Consider the following 20,466-nt stretch of genomic DNA (forward strand, 5'->3'; position numbering starts at 1 on the left):
AGATTACTAAGGCTAACAACAGAGTGAACCAAGAGGATTCAGTGTTGTCCATTACCTCCTTTGCCTGATTTCTGTAACCTGGACACCTAGTTGAAAATTTAAATATCAGCGTGCGCTGTTGTATTTTTGCTCACTGATATTTTGTATGAATTTAGGTAGAATTGTGTTTATTCTCTAGACTAAACGCAGAATCTTACAGACTTGCTAAACCATTAATTGTGAATTGTTTGTGAGTAGTGCATACTTTATTTCAATTTCAAATGGACGTGGTGAAAAGAAGCAGGCGTTGTAACTGAAGAGCTACAATTTCATAATATGCTTGGGTCTTCGCATRCAACAAATACATGTTAAAGTATTGTGCTCAAGACAGTCTAGTATTAGAGATTTACTCTCACTGCTTTTTATGTAGGCTAACTTTACCTTGCCTTCTGACTAGTATCTGCCCCTTCTTAGTAATTGATAAGAKCAATCTTAAAATATTTTCAATTTGTACTCTTAAGTGAGGGAAAATGTATTACCTCTAGTATTTTGCATTATCCAGTTTACTTTCTCTTAAAGGTACTGCATATAATAGTCTGTACCTTTTTACAGCAAAGGCTTAAAGATTATCATCTTTAATGACTCCCGTCATATTTACTTGTCAGTAATTTCCTTTATGCATTTGCTATCTGTTTGAGATCTTGACATCTTTTTAATTAGTAGGGAGTAAAACATTTTGGCAGCTAAACTTGCATACCAACCTCCAGAGCATCTTTTAAGTAATAAGGAGGTAAAGAGCTGCAGTTCATTTGCATAAGCAGAATGGTAAAATATACATAGTTTTAGTTGGGAAGGATCCTCTGTCTTATTTATCAGATGATTATTTATTTTGTCTGTAAAACTTCAGAGACATTTTTTGACAAGCTACTTGGTATTGGAAAGTATTCGTCACAGTGAACTAGCTATAGCACTAATTTTTTGCAGCACTACAGGAAATACAATTTAAAATACAGAAATCTAGTACTAACATTTCAAATCCTAAAACCCCACGTTTATAAGCAGTGATACTGCAAGGAAACATTTCACTAAGTACAAGTCTTTTATCAGAATGAGTAGGGTAGAAGGGGAAGGAAATCTTTAGAAATACACTAAGCTAATCCCACTAGAAAACCCTGCCATGTAGGCTTTTTGTATTCAGTTTTCTTATTACTTCTTAAACTAGCAGTAAAGGGGAAATTGCCTCTCAAGACTTCACTTAAATGTATCCCTTCCCTAACATCTCCAGCATAGGTTTCCTGTATCTTCTGGATTTAATTTTCTCTGGCGTGGAAACTAGGCTAAATCATGCATCTTGATCGAGCTGAGGCCAATTTTCCAGCAGCGTAAATGAAATCTTAAAAACTTATTTTTACAGTTCTTCACTGTGAGTACTTGAGGTTTCTTATTCAGTACCTATCAACTGTAAATGGATGAGTTCTAMTATCTAAGTTGTTAATTTTGACTAGCACATTTAGTGAATGTAAATGCMAAGTTACCTTCATCTATAAAATTTATAATCATATTTCACTCTTGAACAAAATGTTAAACCAGTGTTGGGCTGGAGTGGGGGGAGGGTGATAAAGTTTTGGATTCAAGGGAGAGATGATGCAAACAATTCTATATGCAAGAGTTTGACCATTGATAATTTGAAACTAGACATCCACAAATCCATGGGCCCAGATGGGATACACCCACRGGTACTGAGGGAGCTCGTGGATGTTGTTGCCAGGCCGCTCTCCATCATCTTTGAAAGGTCCTGGAGAACTGGAGAGGTGCCTGAGGACTGGAAGAAAGCCAATGTCAYTCCAGTCTTCCAAAAGGGCAAGAAGGAGGACCCAGGCAACTATAGGCCAGTCAGCCTCACCTCCATCCCTGCAAAGGTGATGGAACAACTCATTCTGGATGTCATCTCCAGACACACGGAGGAAAAGAAGGTGATCAGGAGTAGTCAGCATGGATTCACCAGGGGGAAATCCTGCTGAACCAATCTGACAGCCTTCTCTGGTGGCATGACTGGCTGGGTAGATGAGGGCAGAGCAGTGGACGTTGTGTACCTTGACTTCAGCAAGGCTTTTGACACYGTCTCCCACAACATCCTCCTAGGCAAGCCCAGGAAGTGTGGGTTAGAGGAGTGGACAGTGAGGTGGATTGAGAACTGGCTGAAAGGCAGAGCTCAGAGGGTCGTCATCTGTGGTGAGGAGTCTAGTTGGAGGCCTGTGGCTAGTGGTGTCCCCCAGGGCTCAGTACTGGSTCCCATCCTGTTCAACTTCTGCATCAATGACCTGGATGAGGGGACAGAGTGCCTCCTCAGCAAGTTTGCTGATGATACCAAGCTGGGAGGAGTGGCTGACACACCTGAGGGCTGTGCTGCCATTGAGAGAGACCTGGACAGGCTGGAGAGCTGGGCGGAGAGAAACCTCCTGAGGTTCCACAAGGACAAGTGCAGGGTCCTGCACCTAGGGAGAAATATCCCCATGCAGCAGTACAAGGTGGGGGCTGACCTTGTGGAGAGCAGCTCTACAGAGAAAGACCTGGGAGTGCTGGTGGATGRCAAGTTGAACATGAGCCAGCAGTGTGCCCTTGTGGCYAGGAAGGYYAATGGTCTCCTGGGGTGCATTGGGAAGAGTGTTGCCAGCAGGTGGAGGGAGGTGATGCTGCCCCTCTACTCAGCCCTGGGGAGGCCTCATCTCRAGKACTGTGTCCAGTTCTGGGCTCCCCAGTCCAAAAGAGACATGGAGCTACTGGAGAGAGCCCAGCGTAGGGCTATGAAGACGATCCAAGGGCTGGAGCATCTGCCCCATGAGGAACGGCTGCGAGAGCTGGGCCTGTTTAGCCTGGGGAAGAGAAGCCTGAGGGGGGATCTTATCAGTGTGTATAAGTACCTGAAGGGAGGGTGTCAAGGGGACAGGAACAAACTCTGTTTGGTTGTCCCTTGTGACAGGACAAGAGGCAATGGGCAGAAACTGAAGCACAGGAAGTTCCGCCTGAGCGTGAGGGGGAATTTCTTCCCCGTGAGAGTGACAGAGCCCTGGACCAGGTTGCCCGGAGAGGTTGTGGAGTCTCCTTCTCTGGAGATCTTCAAGGCCTGCCTGGATGCAACCCTGTCTAACATGCTCTAGGTGACCCTGCTTGAGCAGGGCGGTTGGACTAGATGATCTCCAGAGGTCCTTTCCACCSTTACTGATTCTGTGATTCTATGATTAATGTGAAGTGTTAATGTAAGGACTGCTATTGCTGTAACTAGTTCTGTTAGTTTCTATTTTTCTCATAAATATTAWATTTATGGTGACAAATCATGTGAGAATGACCTTGAAGCAGAGCTTTGCAAGGCAGTGATGGGAACATTTGCTTTGGGGACCTCCTCWCAAGTATGAGAGGCAGCAAAGCAGGAAGGTGCTCAACTTGAAAGTCCAGCCACTAGCTTTTGGAAGCTGGAGTGGCTGGCTCTTTGGGAATGCAAATCAGCACTCACTGTTAAGTGACTAATCTTAGGTGTATGTCAGGGGAGAAGCAGGGAATAGACCTGAAGACAAGTTGAAACAAGGTCATCATTTTGAACATGAGGGAAGAAAAGAACTGACAAACTTGAGGAGGTGAGTGATAATAGAAAAATATATTTGTGTATCTTCTAGCCTATTCCTTAGTTTTTATGAAGAAAATTTCATTTCCATAGACTTTTAGGGTGTCATAGTGTTGGGAGAAAGCAAATATGCAAGATAGCCATTCTGCTGAATTTTATTTATTTTATGAGCAGCATGAGTGAAAAGTATCTAGCTGAAATGCATGGGCCTTAATATCAATGAAAATCTTAATTAGAGTTCATATTACTGAACATGTTCACTGAAAATTAAAAAGTGGACAGCTGGAGCTGAATCGTCTGAAGGATAGGAATTCCAGGCTCTGAATGTAATCAGTACAATTTACTGCTCTGCAATTAGCTTCCAATCAGGGAAATCTGCTGATCAGTCACAAGACGAAAGATCTAGCTCTCGGAGCTCAATCTTAAAATATTAGCATTTGTGCAATTATGAAGACTGGTGATGAGGGATGTTCAAAAGGTTTGCATAAGTATCCAGAGGCTCTTATCCAAAACCTTTAATGCTCCCTCTCAACCYTTTGGTTAAGGTTCTTTCCCATGCAACTCTTTTTAAAAGTATGTTGTTGAAGCACCCGGTAGCGTTGTAGCTGCAATTGCAGTAATTTCTGGAGTTAAAGAAACCTTCTCATAGTCTAAATATGCAAAGTAAAATTATTTTGATTTGACACTTTCTAGAAGATGAATGAAATGGGAARCGTAAAGGTGATAAAATAGGAAAGGGTTTATGCTGGAAAAAGAGATCTCAAGAGGCCTGGGATAAATGCCACAAGTGCCAGTGTCACAAGTTCTGCCTCCTGATGGTCTTATTAAGGAGAAAAGAATCAGAGGTCATGCCAATGCTCAGAGCCCATCCCTGCTGTCTACTTCTCCCAAAACCTAAAGACAAAACAAAAACACCACTCACAGGAAAAAATACTAAAATTGGGGACGTTTCTGGTGTTGATTTTCATAAGTTCTCACTGACTATGGAAGGATCTCTTCTCTCCTCTCTCCTCTTTCCTCCCTCTTTTTTTTTTTTTTTTTTAACGGTTTTAAACAGGGTTAAGGAATGCTTAATATGCTCTTCATGAAAGAATATGTGAAGATAAGGTAATTAAAACTGGAAAGAGTGGGAGTTTTCCTGCCTGTCCTCCAGTTTGGAATGCTGAGAATGAGAATAGCTATCTGTATTTATAATTTTATATATTGTATACAATATATATATAAATGCACTGTACTCAGAGTTTAGGATTTTATTGTTCTGTGCCCTGATATTGATCTTCATACTAAAAAATGTACTAGTTCAGCAAATACTTTTCTCTGAGCAATTAAACTGTATTAATTAAACTTCACTACTTACTGTGTAATAACTCATCTTGGTCCATCCTTTCCCTACATAAAATATAAGGATCATTTACTGTAATCTGGTTTATACCTTCCCCAAGCTTCGTAYGTCTTTTGTCACTCAGCTTGCTTGCTGCTGTACATATTCTGTTGCTTACCTGCTGTAAGTGGAGTAGTTTATTCATAAAGGAATGGTTTTACATTTTGTAAAATCAGTTCATTTAACAGGGTAGCAGTAACAATGATAGATTGCCAAAGATATTCCATAAACACTAGTAGGTTTTGGAAATACTGTAATTAGTTGTGATTTTAGTTAACACTGCAAGCTTTGATTTTAATTCTTCATTAATGATGCAGTTGTGCCTGTGGGATTTCAGAAGCAGTGAACACATTCAGTGATTCCTGCACTGTGTTCGCATTTCAAGCGACTTCCTGTCTTATATGCAACAGCGAGTGTAATTTAGAAAGAGGATATCTACTAATCCTTTCACTAATATGAGTGTGGTAAATGACTTTATTCTTTCACTGGAGCTACTGATAAAGATTTGTTTTGATTGCAAAATAGAAAAAAACAGGATCTTGTGGGCTATTTTGTATTTTTATTTTTTTCCTGGTCTGTCTTCTGACAATTAAGAATTGCTGTTAAATAGCAAATGGTATAAAGCATAGTTTGACTGTATTGAACCAATGTTACCTGGAAGGTTAGGATTTTTAAGTTTAATAAATCTGTTTTGGAATTGACAAGTAAAATGAGTGCAGGTATGAAGAAAATATCRTCTAGTACTATATTTCATCCACACCTGTCAAAAGCTTTTTGATGAGCTCTCATACAGTAGTAGAATGTGTTACCTTATGAAACAAGCAATGCATAGAAATTCATTGAAAAGCATTGAAATGCATTGAAATGTCCCTTTAAGAAAAAGTCAAAAAAGAGATCAGACTGGAGATTTTTAAGAAATTCYTGTGTGTAGCTGATATCTGACCAAATGTTCCCAACTTGTTATGAGAAAACGTGCAGCACATCTACATGAATGAAGTTCCCAAATGTATTGGAACAGAAACAATAGATTGTGTGCTAGGAGCCATGAATAAATTCGTAAAGTTTTTCTGCCCTAGGTAGAAGGKAGACCCAGTTCTCTTATAGCTGTATCTTGTGTCTTTTTATCGGGGGGATAATAGTTAGTTGTATTATTGGAATCAAAAGTTTTTAAACATACTGCTGAGGATTGCTTTTTTTTTTAATATTGAGTGGAGAATTTCTCACATAATCATTTGGAAACTTAGTAAATGCAGGGAGCAAAATCTTGTGGAGTTAATTATTTTTAAGCAGACTTTCTGTTTTGAGTTKTGGGGTTTTTTTTTAATGCCAGGGATATATTTTTGCTTACCTTATAATTATGTTAACAACTAGCCACAAATAAAAGGAGCTACTTCCAAAACTCAGCTTTAATAGAAAATAAAAGCCTACAAGATCGTTTTAAAATTTTCCTAAATATTGATACTTAACTTCTCTTTGCAGAAATTATTCCTGTTTATATCTCTGTTTTCAGATTAAGATATGATCGATGTTAATAGGTTGGTTAATATCTGCAACCTCTGACTGCACGTGTGACAGACACAAACAAATATTCCAGAAGAGGTACATAGACTATTTGTCTTACCACTTGCTTTACGCAAATTTAACCCACTCTGTTAGGCATGGGCTAGTGTTAGCAGCAAGCACATAAGGATAAAATATGCATTTAATCTCTTGCTGATGTCTGTTCTCACCTAACATCCACAAAAATCTTGCCTGTTTGTGAAGTCCTTGACCGAGTGGGTTGTGCATAGAGAAGTACATACTGAAAAAAATAATGCTAGTCTTTACTGTTAAGAAAAAGAGCCAAGATGCTTGTCAGTAAGACCCATGCTTATCATAAATTTATAAGGAAGTGCTGAGGGTGAGTTGGAGGCACAGACCCCGTAAGTCTTATTTGATGGGGAACCGCTCATAATGGAGCGTAATTCTCACCTCTTCGGAAACACTCTAGTAGGTGTCCCAGTGAGAAGTAAGGGTATCATCAAAAAATCTGGCCCTACAGGCTGTGCGTGTGAGACAGCATTTTTTGAAATTCAGACCTTTAAATATACAGATGGCTTAACAGATCTAGTTGCAAATTCGTGTGACCTTTTTTCCTGTTCAATAAATTAAAGGTTAAATTAGCATAATTCATTGGACAGTTATTTAGATCATCACTTCTTTCCACTCACATTTGAACAGACTTAAGAAGYTCAGTGGGGAAAAAAATGATGAAAGATTGGGAAACATGGAGAATATACTAGAATGCTGCCCCATTCAGCCTTCTCCTGCAAAACCCAGGGGATGTCCTAGGAAGTTGGGAGGAGGGGTCAGACAAAGGAACATTTTCTTCGCCCAGAGCATCGTTAAACTGTGGAACTCATTGCTGTCCCATATTTTAAATGTTAAGTTTCATGCGAGTTTGGAGGTGGAAAACAGTCATGGAAGGAAAATCCAGCAAGGATAGTTTAAAGACATTGTTACAGGGTATTTATACATTGCTCAAGAGTCCCCGAGTGTCAGATTTGCAAGCTGAGAGAGTGTCACCTTAAATTTCCCCTGCTCATATATACATTTCTGTTCAGGACGTTCCCATGTTCTGTTAACCTCTATCAAGAAACGAGATGCTGGAATAGATGGCCTTCYGTCTGATGCTTTTAAATTCCCTCCTGCTTTGTAATAAAATCTCATTTTTATTTTTTAAATAAAATTAAAATTACCATACTTAACTGTAGTTTCAGGAAAGATCTGGAAAGATCAAATGAATTTGATGCTACGGACATTAAAAAAAAAAAGATACTTAAAAGTACTTTGAAGAATCTTGGAAATGGTACTTTTCACTCAGTCCAGGCTTTAGGTGATCGTTTTCGGAATTTGCTTACGTGCGTTACAGTCTTTCCACAGGCAGCACTGCACCCCGCAGAAACAGTTCTGTACAGTTTGGCAAGACGCTTGTCCCGTCTTTAACGATCCTTGATGGCCCTGCACGGGTTTGCTGTCTGAGAGCTTTCGTTGCGGAGCCCCGTTGGCCGTTCTGCGYGGACGTGAACGGGAGGACCCGCGGCTCATGCGCCCCCCAGCCGGAGAGGCGGGGGCTTCCCCAGAAACGGGGGCACGCTCTTTGCTTGCCCCAGAGGATTGTTACCAGAACTGCTGGTTTTAAAATACAGAGTTTTGGATAACTCTCGTGGATAGCTCACATTATCCGTGGATAGTGGATAGCTGTCTGCGAGTGATCACCCGACGTGAGTAAGCGCCACAGAGGGGCTGGTGCATTTGGGAGTTGTTACCGCTTTGTGGTTACTTTTGTGAATCTCTCATATTTAACCTTTTATTTTTGTGTGTCCTTACGCTTGAAATTGTGCGGTTCTAGTATTTCCCTCATATTGTCACTGAAGATGAACTATTATCATTAAGAGAGTTTAAAAGAGAAAAGATGATTTTTATGCCTTTGTAACAGAAATAGACGCTTCCAATTGTCTGAGGCTATGAGGGAAACCTGAGAAAATTAAGAGCTACATTCCATTTTTGTAATTTCTGTGGCTTTGGGGGAAGCTTAACTGTTTTCTTTTTTGTTTATTACAATACTTCCGTAATAAAAATGTTTGCAAAATGTAAATCTTGTGATTAAATATTCATGGAGCAAATCTAAAAATGGCTGGAAGAACAATAATTGTCACTGCCTATGACTTCCCACCAGCTTTTTTTGGTTGCTTGTAGAGGTTTCCGTTTTGTTTTGCTGAGACAAGGAAGGCCCTGCYTTTCTTCCAGCGAGTAACTTACAAAAATCTGTTTTATGGTTGACTTCAGCAGCAGCTAAAACCGTCTTTGWCTCAAATGCAGCCAGGGCCAAAGGCTTTCTGATTTTGTTTTGTTTATTCTGCTTTTTGGGTTATATGTATAATGTAAAATCTGAGGAAGAGTTTGAGATTTTGTGGAAAAAAACTCCAGTWTATCTTAAGATCTGAGAATGTATTTCCTTAGAACTAACGTGTGGAGCGCTCGCTCTTTAAACTGATGATTTAAAAAAAAAAATAATAAAAATAACATAAATGTGTTTACAGTTCAACCAGTTTTTGAGAGAGTAGTAATAAACAAACGTTGACTGTTATTTCTCAGGCTGAATTTCTGACTGAAGTTTGCTTCTGTTGTAGGCTTGAGGARTGTTTGGGGAGTTCTCTTGTTTTGGTTTGTTGTTTTTCCTACTTGTATTAATCTCTCTAGTAAAATGTATTACTTCTGTACTTGAAGCTAAAGTTAACTAAAGTACGTATAGTCAAACTCATTTAAGAAAATTTTGTGCAACTATATGTACCGTCTTTGTTTGATAGAATTTTTAAATTGACTTTGCAATTGTTGAACAAAATGTGACCAGGGAAATGAGACTATAGAATAAAACATTTAGGGATAATGTAGCTGAAATTAAATTGATCATCATTAGAGAGCTTTTTAAATGGCTGTTATGTCCCTAGCACAGAAATGTTACTCTAGTTAATCTGGAAGCTGTTGGATGTTACTGCATAATTAAAGAATTGCTGCCTACTCTGCTTCAATTATTCGAAATGTAAATCCTCCTGCTCCCGGTGCAATAGGTATAGTCTGGTTATCTGACAGGAATGTGTGGTGATCAGTGCGTTCTTGTTGATTATTTCCAGCATCGGTGAGGGGTTTTCATAGTTAGARTTGTTAAAAATAAAGAAAATATCTGTGAGAACAGAATGCATTAAGGGAAGAATTTGAGGTATTTCATTAGAGCACCAAGCAGTCCATAGGCGCTTAAAAATTTGTTTGTGTTGGCACTTGTTTGTGTTACAGTTTATCTTTAAAAAAAATAAACTAATACATAAAGCACACAATTTTGCAGAAGACTTTCTGCTGGTTTATCTACTTTGCTCATTGCCATTTTTCTTTCTTGGAATTTTTCCTTTTCCAGTCATTCCTAATCTGTTTGTAATGATGTCCCTCTGTTAATTCTAAAGAGTTTCTCCTGGATTATAAAATAGAAGAAATCTCTAGATATTTGCTGCATGTACTATACCTGACTAAAAGTATATTTGTGGAAGCTGTATGTTAGACTTCTCTGAGGTTAAATGAATGGCTTTATTCTGATAGAAATTAAAGTAGATGTTTCTTCCTCAATTCTGCTAAATTTAATCTATACTAACCTGATAATTCTGCTTTTCCTCCCCTTCCTATCCCTCTCTTACCCTCAAAATTTTCCCTCAGTCCCTACCACAGCTGCTAGCACTCCAGATGCTGTTGACAAGTACTTGGAGACACCTGGGGATGAGAATGAGCATGCCCATTTCCAGAAAGCCAAGGAGAGACTTGAAGCTAAGCATCGTGAAAGGATGTCTCAGGTAAGGGGGAGCGTCTGCTTTTYTACTTAGGGCAGGTAGTTTTGTTTGTGGAGCCGTAAGACATGGACTCCTTCATGTTCTTATTTCCCAAGGCTTCTGCCAGCTGCCCTGCCCAGTGACAATGCTATAAATAAATCATTTGCTGCCCTTCTGACTGTGTATCTAAGAATTCAGCTGTCTGGACACACATTGGATTTGATCACACCTGTGATCATAAGTTGCTACAGTCCACCTGTACTGGTAAAAAGGGAAAAAAAATCCATTAAAAATTGGTCTAGTCTTTGCAGAAGAATGCTGGGTTTGTGAGAGTATTCTTGGTTTTGAATAAGGACCTTGACCACTCTGTAATTCATCCTTCCTTTGTAACATTTCAGGGAAATTCCTTATGGGCAGTTTCACTTTGCCAGGTGTATGTATGAAATGCATCTAAAGACAAAGGGAAAAAGTAGTGCTTTTGAACTGAATAATCGAAACTTCTTTTTCCTCTCACCAAAAAGACTTACATAGACTGAATCTGTGCGCTCTGTGTTTTAATCATAGAATCAGTAAGGTTGGAAGGGACCTCTAGAGATGATCTAGTCCAACCGCCCTGCTCAGCAGGGTCACCTAGAGCATGTTAGACAGGGTTGCATCCAGGTGGGCCTTGAAGATCTCCAGAGAAAGAGACTCCACAACCTCTCGGGGCAACCTGTTCCAGTGCTCTGTCACTCTCACAATGAAGAAATTCCCCCTCACGCTCAGGCAGAACTTCCTGTGCTTCAATTTCTGCCCATTGCCTCTTGTCCTGTCTCAAGGGACAACCAAAGAGAGTTTGTTCCTGTCCCCTTGACACCCTCCCTTCAGGTACTTATACACACTGATAAGATCCCCCCTCAGGCTTCTCTTCCCCAGGCTAAACAGGCCCAGCTCTCGCAGCCGTTCCTCATGGGGCAGATGCTCCAGCCCTTGGATCGTCTTCATAGCCCTACGCTGGGCTCTCTCCAGTAGCTCCATGTCTCTYTTGGACTGGGGAGCCCAGAACTGGACACAGTCCTCGAGATGAGGCCTCCCCAGGGCTGAGTAGAGGGGCAGCATCACCTCCCTNAAAAAGACTTACATAGACTGAATCTGTGCGCTCTGTGTTTTAATCATAGAATCAGTAAGGTTGGAAGGGACCTCTAGAGATGATCTAGTCCAACCACCCTGCTCAGCAGGGTCACCTAGAGCATGTTAGACAGGGTTGCATCCAGGCAGGCCTTGAAGATCTCCAGAGAAAGAGACTCCACAACCTCTCGGGGCAACCTGTTCCAGTGCTCTGTCACTCTTACAGGGAAGAAATTCCCCCTCACGCTCAGGCGGAACTGCCTGTGCTTCAGTTTCTGCCCATTGCCTCTTGTCCTGTCTCACGGGACAACTGAAGAGAATTTGTTCCTGTCCCCTTGACACCCTCCCTTCAGGTACTTGTACACATTGATAAGATCCCCCCTCAGGCTTCTCTTCCCCAGGCTAAACAGGCCCAGCTCTCGCAGCTGTTCCTCATAGGGCAGATGCTCCAGCCCTTGGATCATCTTCGTAGCCCTACGCTGGACTCTCTCCAGTAGCTCCGTGTCTCTTTTGGACTGGGGAGCCCAGAACTGGACACAGTCCTTGAGATGAGGCCTCCCCAGGGCTGAGCAGAGGGGCAGGATCACCTCCCTCCACCTGCTGGCAACACTCTTCCCAATGCACCCCAGGAGACCATTAGCCTTCCTGGCCACAAGGGCACACTGCTGGCTCATGKTCAACTTGCCATCCACCAGCACTCCCAGGTCTTTCTCTGTAGAGCTGCTCTCCACAAGGTCAGCCCCCAGCTTGTACTGCTGCATGGGGATATTTCTCCCTAGGTGCAGGACCCTGCACTTGCCCTTGTTGAACCTCAGGAGGTTCCTCTCAGCCCAGCTCTCCAACCTGTCCAGGTCTCTCTGAATGGCAGCACAGCCCTCAGGTGTGTCAGCCACTCCTCCCAGCTTGGTATCATCAGCAAACTTGCTGAGGAGGCACTCCGTCCTCTCATCCAGGTCATTGATGCAGAAGTTGAACAGGAGGGGACCCAGTACTGAGCCCTGGGGGACACCACTAGCCACAGGCCTCCAACTAGACTCCTCACCACAGATGACGACCCTCTGAGCTCTGCCTTTCAGCCAGTTCTCAATCCACCTCACTGTCCACTCCTCTAACCCACACTTCCTGGGCTTGCCTAGGAGGATGTTGTGGGAGACAGTGTCAAAARCCTTGCTGAAGTCAAGGTACACAACGTCCACTGCTCTGCCCTCATCTACCCAGCCAGTCATKCCATCAGAGAAGGCTGTCAGATTGGTTAAGCAGGATTTCCCCCTGGTGAATCCATGCTGACTACTCCTGATCACCTTCTTTTCCTCCGTGTGTCTGGAGATGACATCCAGAATGAGTTGTTCCATCACCTTTGCAGGGATGGAGGTGAGGCTGACTGGCCTATAGTTGCCTGGGTCCTCCTYCTTGCCCTTTTGGAAGACTGGARTGACAYTGGCTTTCTTCCAGTCCTCAGGCACCTCTCCAGTTCTCCAGGACCTTTCAAAGATGATGGAGAGCRGCCTGGCAACAACATCCRCVAGCTCCCTCAGTACCCGTGGGTGCATCCCATCTGGGCCCATGGATTTGTGGATGTCTAGCCTGCCCASAAGGTCTCTAATCCTATCCTCCTCAAATCCTGTTCAACACTCAGCGATGAGTTATCACCCTTTCAGATACAGCATTTGTAATAGAAAAACCAATTAAAATTCTGACATTTCTGCTCTAATAAYTGCAGAAGAAAAATATAAAAGGTTTGCAGGAAAGCCTGTGATGCATATTTTAGAATGGACCAACCACAAAAAAAATAATGTAACATAATTTGGAARCACTGCATATACTGTTTAGGTATTTTATTGTAATTTTTCACTGTAACTTTTTTCCTCTTTTGGATTTTCAGTTTGTGTGTATTACAGGTGCATGAGCCAGGCTTTCGGTGCTAAAATGTTTGAGTAGGCTTGAAACGAAATTCTTAAAAAAAAAAAAAAAAAAAAAAAAAAACGGAAAAAAAAGCAAAGCAGCCTTTCCTAATACTTTATGCCTTTCCTTGTAAATAGGCCAGGGCATCTTGCAGGAAGGCTTGAAAACAGCATATAGATAGAGTATACAATTAAAAGTAACTTTGAGGTTATCAGAATTAACTGAAAAGGCTGTCGAGCCTTTAGCAAAATTCTGGGTAAATGCTCTGGTCAGTGTATTTTACCAGGCGTATTTTGGACAAATGAGGGCTGCGGTTCAAGGGTTTGCCTGATGCTCGCRGCAATGCTGCCAAGCGCGCCGTTGTCCTCCCGGGAGCAGGTTGGCAGCCCTCTTTTCTGACAGCACGGGAACGGAGCCTGCAACTGCAGGGCAGGCACCTCCGCTCCCTGATCGGGCTGCTTCGGGAGCGTTCAAAAAAAAAAAAAAGAGAAAAAGAAATAAGAAAAAAAGATAAAATAACCAACTCAGCAAGCCAGATCGCACCTGGGGAGCAGCAGTATAAAATACCAAGGAAGAAAGTAAGAGTTGACCTTTAGTTTGCCTAAGCAGATCATGAAATCATTACTTAAATAAAGTACCTAGGACAGCTGCAGAGCTTTTAAAAAGGGAGTTAGCGTACTGAAATTTTAAATGTTAGTTTTTCCCTTATATTTGAGTGATGTCTTGTCTTATACAGCACTGCGCTAACCTTTTCCAGCTAATGTTTCAGGTGTTAAAGATATACTAAAGCTGAAGGAAATGCAGAAAAAACAGTTAGTTCACCATTCTTTGTTTCATTCCTGTTGTAACTGTGATATCTCTGTGTCGCGTGCTGCTGGTCTGCTCTTCCGGCAGTTTATTTAAAAWTTGCTTTTTATACTTTCTTTTAAATCAGATATTTTCAAAAAGTGTTTTTAGCTTAAAGTTTAATTAAATTTGTTAYGTTAAAAACAATTCTAAATAAATTAAACACTTAGCTTTTACAGGAAGTCTTTTCCTTAAAAAAGAAAGTTAACTAGTGAGAGTCACTGGCTAAGCCCTCCAGCCACAAAGAAAATATTTTATTCAATTCCGTTTCCTCAGATTGTAGGTCAAAGTCATCATCTTTCAACACTGAGAAATGGGGTCTGTAAAAGAGCAAGAATACCTATTTTTCTTATATTTAAAAAAATAGAGGGAATGTTCAGTGTCTTTGAGCAAAGAAGCAAGTCATTCTTTAATTTTGATAAATGTGATAATCAGAAATAAGTTTGTTCACTAAATACAGACAGTACTTCCTYTGTTGAATAAACCAGCTAGTTTTAAAAGAGTACTTGATTTGATGCACACTTTGATGTGTAACAGTCAATTAATAAAAAATATTTCTTATGTGTTTTAGTTCACATATGAAATGTAATCCTCTAAGGAGTAGGAAACTTTTTTAATCATTAAAGAAAGCTTTCAATTTGAAATTAAGTACTCTATCAGAACATCATYATGACAGTGCAGGTTTTCTGCTTGTTGTCTTTCTGCAATTTCCCCTGTTCATTGTGGAGTTCTCACAACTCCGAAGAGTTGTCTCACATGAAGATCTGCACACGGGCAGAGGCCCTGCTTCTTTCAGGGGCTGTCTCGGTTCACAGTTCCTAAAAGCCTCTTACTCAAGGTTTCTGTGCTCTCTTTTACCGTGGCCTGATGCAACTCCAGTTCACACAGTTGACTCCCTTCTGCTCTTAGTGTCCCTCCTTTTAGCTTACAGACCATGAAGGTTTGTCTGCCCTTACATTTGTGTAGCACCTAGAGCAACAAGATTTATAAAGTTTCCTAGGCACTACTGTAAAGTGAGTTATATTAAGGTACAATTTTAAACTTTTCCCAAGAGTTATTAATGCAGCTCCAAAGAACAACAGCAAAACTACATTTGCGTGCGAGTTGGATAGTTATTATCTATGCATGTATAACCTTTTAATGCCGGCTACTTTGTTATATGTAACATGGAGAGATTATGTTAATTGATTTCKGCCTGCCCTAGTTCAGGTTTCCTGTTTTGGTACAATTCCGTTCTTTCTCTTTCCAGTTGACTCATGTAGAATTCCCACATTTAAATAGTTGCTGCTAAATAGCTTGATGGCACCAGATGTTGAACCTCACTCAAGGGAGCTGTATATTTACATATTTTTTCCCTCAAACATCTTGAGACTTCCTGGTCTCTAAAAATTACTCTTTCTGTGGCTGTTTACAGTGTTTTAGGAATCATAGTTTGTACAGTAATTACGATAAGAGCTTAATGATACCTTGTCTCCTAGAATAGTCGTCTTGATATTCTTGGAGGTTTACTTCCAAGATACATACCTAAAAATACTTCAGCCCTCAACCAGCCTGAACTTGGGGCGGAAAGGGTGATGGCTGGTGTTGTGTTCAAAATGCTTAGTTTATTTCTGTGATGAGAGTCTAGTTTTTTAAAAGCAGAGCGTAAGGTAGATCTAAACCAAAGTGTTCGATCCCGTTAATCATCAAACAACGTACATTAAAATACATGGCCTGTCCTGGGAGAGGAGGATTAGACCTACAAGCTGTTCAAAAGGTCATTTCCATATGTTGAATAAGGTCTTCAGTTAGAGAAAGACTGCTTACCTTTCAGCTCCCCCTCTCATAAACTGAACAGTATACATGCACTTTAATTGTGAAACATTACAGGAAGAGGTCTCCCTTACTAAATAATTCAGGGGAAAAAGTTTCTTTCTTATAAACTGCCCCTCCTTTCTCATAACAAGCATCTGTAATGTGAAGTGAGGGTGATACCTATTAGCCCATCATTTGAAGGAGTGACAGAGGAGCATCAAAGGTCCTCTCTCTGCCTCATCAGGTAGGGTCACATCAGCAAGCCCACGGTAGCTGATGATGTTCATCTGCAACCACATGAGGAACCAGTGTTGGCTGGCCATTCACCTTTGCACCATCACTTACTACTAATTCCAGGGTCCACTTACTACCTATTCCCTAGGTCCTGCTGCCTCTGTTATGATGTGTCCAAGGGATCTTGCCTTCCCTAGAACTCTCTGTTGAGCTAGTAGCAGTACCCCCCTTACTTACAGTCTCTATCTCTGAGAGTAAAGAGAGAGTAGATCTCTCTTTGGAGATAGTTAATGATGTTTTTACCAGAAAAAGGATCAAGACTCAAAAGCCCTCAGAAAAAGTAGGTATCTTATTGTCATGACTTTGACATTCTAACTAGGCAGTTCTTCAGTCAAGTACCATTGCTGCTATGATTGATGTATCCCATATGTCTGGTATAAATTATTCCCTTTGCAATTATGTGTCCATGCACTAGTATATAAAATGGGAGTATATTCCACTGGTTTCAGTGTAATGAGATTTTTGTACTTAGCATTTGTCTTAATAATGAATGATGCTTTCCTTACTTCCTCTTCTTTTTTCCCCTCTTGCTACCTGCCCCTTACAGCCCAATCCCAAAAGGAGTCTTTTAGGCAGTAAGTCCTGACTTTGAAATGCTTTAAATCTCAACCAGGAGTTGTCATTTTCCCTGCAAGAAGCAGACAAGCCTTGAAGTGCCATAAATCTGTGTGGCTTTGTTAGATTTGTGCTTTCAATGAAGGAAAATAACTTTATTAGTGCATACAGGAGAAGTTCAACGTTTTTATACATCAGCACATCTGCAGAATAATTTTTTGTTTTCTGTGCTGAGGCATATTTGTTAATTGCTCATAATTTCTCTAAAGCTCTGACCTTCTGAAAGAATAGTTTTCTCTGGATGGTGATGGAGYAGCCCATGGATAATTACAGAATTTAAAAAAGAAAAAAAAAGCCTGTATTTTTGATTGATTGGCATATATATACTTTCAGCCATTAAAGTCATCCTAATTGAAAAACCAGCATTCAAAGCACAGCTTCTGCAGTCTTTACGTTGAATATTTTTTGTGAAAACAGCCATATCATTTTGTTTTTTCACAAGACATTCACTCTCGTTGCACCAGAGCTGAACAGCTAACTGTAGCATGTCAGTTCATCAGCCTGCCTCCCATGCCCAAAAAGGTTTAAAGAAATAATAATAGGCAGAGAGACCYGGTCTAAGCAAGTGTGTCCCTATCACATTGCCTACAATATTTGTTTTCATCATGTGGGTAAGCAGAGTGTTTTTTTGCCTTTTTTGCCTAACTTTTCAAGGTTAGTTAGGCAGATAAAGATGGCAAAAAACAATAGTTTTAAAAATCCACTGGCYACTCATTCACAGAGTGAAAAAGAATATTAAGCAGATGTCAGAGGTRTGATTTGAAGGCACAGAAGGAGAGGATGGTAAAGAAAATCAAAGTTCCTAATCTAGGCCAGTGCTCAAGCTTTAGCACATTATTGTAGTTTATGACTTGAATTAATGCCATAGTTTCTGGGTCTTCTGTAACATTCACATCCTGGCATCAGTGATATTTTAGTTCTCTAGAAGGATGTTGCCTGTATATATGAGTTAGGTTTTCTAGGCCACCACAATCATTCACTTATGGCCTAAGTGCACAATTAAGACATGAATACTTAATGTGCACTTAATATACTGCAGCGCTCTGTGCATTAATAAGTTTTTTCCATTATACATCATGGTGCTCTAAATTGCATTGCTGTTTCATGTCCTCTGAAGAGAAACATGAGCTTTCTCAGAGAAACAATAAAATCTCCTGTACAAAGTATTAAGAAAGTAAGTGGTGATGGGGCGACCTGTCAGTTCAGTGCGTTTTATATYGTGTTCTCTTTTGTCCTACTACTTTGAGTCCGTAGGTGCTTTTTGGTGACCCACCTGATACCTTGGACCACCACTGGTGCTCTCTAATCTGTGCATCAGAGAACCTGATTAGTGATGTCTAGCATATGGGACAACTGGGGAGCTTGAGACAGGAGCTGAGAGGTGGATGGTTAAGTGCAGACATGAGACATGGCTGGCCTCGTCTGTCTTTGCTGTTCACCCTTCTAAAATTTCAGTCATGCATATAGACTGTGCTTTTCTGAAATCCTCTTTGGAAAAGGTTTGTTTGAGAATTTCCATTTTAAATAGTGTAAAAGTGTGATTTTCAATGAGAGAGGAAGGAAAGAAGCGTGCATATTGAGAAATTACCTCTGGGTTTTTTCTGACTATTGCATTGTGTTAATCTTGCAAACAAACAAGTCCCTTATTTGTATTGCATGCACTACATCCAGAGAAAGCAATTACTGTTGCACAGAAAGTTTTATCTGAGGAGATTGTTGTCTGGAAATGAAATCAGGAGAATCCCAAAGTAAGACCCTGAGGAGGTTTCAGTTATCTGTACAGAGTACGTGTATACTGTAGCAAGTTAACAGTAACTCCTTCCCTTATTATTGAAATACTGCCTTGCCCTCTATTACAGGAGGAGGTGGCCTTTCAGATTGCTGAAAGGAAAGGTGCTGAAAGTTTTCCTACATCATTTTTCTGTCAGTGTTCTACCTGAGATATAAGTATGTTCAGTTCTTGAAATGTTTGGCACCAATTCCTGAACAGACCAGCACAAATTGCATATAATTCTTGATCTGTCCTACTCAAAGGTCAGTGATGCAGTCCACATAAATCTAGAAATCTTTGTGATACCAAAAAAATACCTTTTAGAATGAGCTGAAATTTGCTCATTTTGACCAAGGGCATAAAATAGATTAGACTGAAACATTTTTCTTGTCCAAGATGAAAAGGGACCTGTGTGTTCACCCACCGAGACTTCCACTTCCTTTGCTTGATGGCAGGGTAACAGCAGTGTTCTTCACWGTGAGCCTGAGAGCGCTAGGCGCTATGTTCAGACAAGGCAGTGTAGTCTTTGTTTAATTTAATAACAGGATTCTGCCTTTGGTAACTGCTTTTTGTATACGTAAAGGGAGGAGAGGAATTTCAAATGATGACTGAGCTGCAGTACTTGGCTGTTGCTAAGCCCTGAGACAAGGGAGGAGAATTCAAAAGTCACCCTCCTTGTGTTGCTTGCCAGGTCATGAGAGAATGGGAAGAGGCAGAACGCCAAGCGAAGAACTTGCCAAAGGCTGATAAGAAAGCTGTTATCCAGGTAAAGGATTTTTACCAGCAGGGGCTGCAATTAAAACACAGTGCTAGTTGTGATATAATTTTAAAACATATTTATATGGAGAATTAATGTTCTATTCTGCTCTCACAGTTGCTATTTTTGCTTCCAGCTGTTAGTGGCTTCTGGGTCTCTCTCTGTTTAAAAGTCAATCCATGAAATGGAAATGCAGAACATCTCTAGTTACTGTGTAGAGGGGCAAAGTTTTATTGTAARTAAGGTTTGCCTTTAGTGAGAACTGAAAACCCAATTCCTGTGGGCCTTTTTCAGAATTTAAGCTGTAATAAATGAATATAAGTTACATAAGCACCCGAGCACAAGCAGAGATGTGAAAACGTGATTTGAGGAAGCAATAAACACCAATTTTTATCTGAAAGAAACATTCAGCCAAATGGAAGATGTTCCAAGTGATGGGATTCAGCGTCRAGAAGATTACACCAAGGCTTTGGAGCAATCAAAATTTAGCCCAAATTTGTTACAAAATCCATCTGAATGTGATCAATAGAAACAATTGTCCTTATACACTATGGGAAAAACAAGTTGTTATGAAAAAAGCCCCAAAATTATTTTATCTAAAATCATACCATAATTCAAAAATTTTGGCCAAACACTCCTTGAGACCTGTTTTGGCTGTTAGATATTACTCAGTACTGTTGGAAACATTTCAATGCAAAACTACCAAATAAATAAATAAATAAARTAAAAGATTGTGTTCAGAACCAGATTGCATTGCATATTAAATACCAAAGCTTTATTCTCTGTATGTTTTGTCCAGTGAATATTTCCCCTTATTGGAATGAATTTGGGCTTGTTTATTCTTCCTGATGGCTGTTTTATATAKATTTTTTTCTGTMTTGTAGATTTGTTTGTGAAGTTACTTTGATACATGGAAAGCCTTTATAATCACAGGGAGCAAATGTTTGCCAAACTCCATCTGTTCCCAGGCAGAATTCTGTTGCACCAAACAGTTTGAGGTCAAATGAAGGATTCACTGGTGATTTCACTGACTGTTTTAGGAATACT

General features: G+C 40.4%; 1 protein-coding gene across 1 annotated transcript in view; it reads left to right on the forward strand.

The window, feature by feature from the left end:
* Positions 1-20,466, forward strand: part of APP (amyloid beta precursor protein) — a 180,423-nt gene that overhangs the window by 97,094 nt on the left and 62,863 nt on the right. Inside the window, exons 7-8 of the mRNA XM_085297964.1 lie at positions 10,224-10,357; positions 19,354-19,428. Of these exons, the coding sequence (XP_085154090.1) occupies positions 10,224-10,357; positions 19,354-19,428 (209 nt within the window). The remainder of the gene's footprint in view (positions 1-10,223; positions 10,358-19,353; positions 19,429-20,466) is intronic.

The sequence above is a fragment of the Rhea americana genome, unplaced genomic scaffold, assembly GCF_003343005.1.
Source record: "Rhea americana isolate MKP2758 unplaced genomic scaffold, rheAme1 scaffold_133, whole genome shotgun sequence".
Taxonomy (NCBI): domain Eukaryota; kingdom Metazoa; phylum Chordata; class Aves; order Rheiformes; family Rheidae; genus Rhea; species Rhea americana.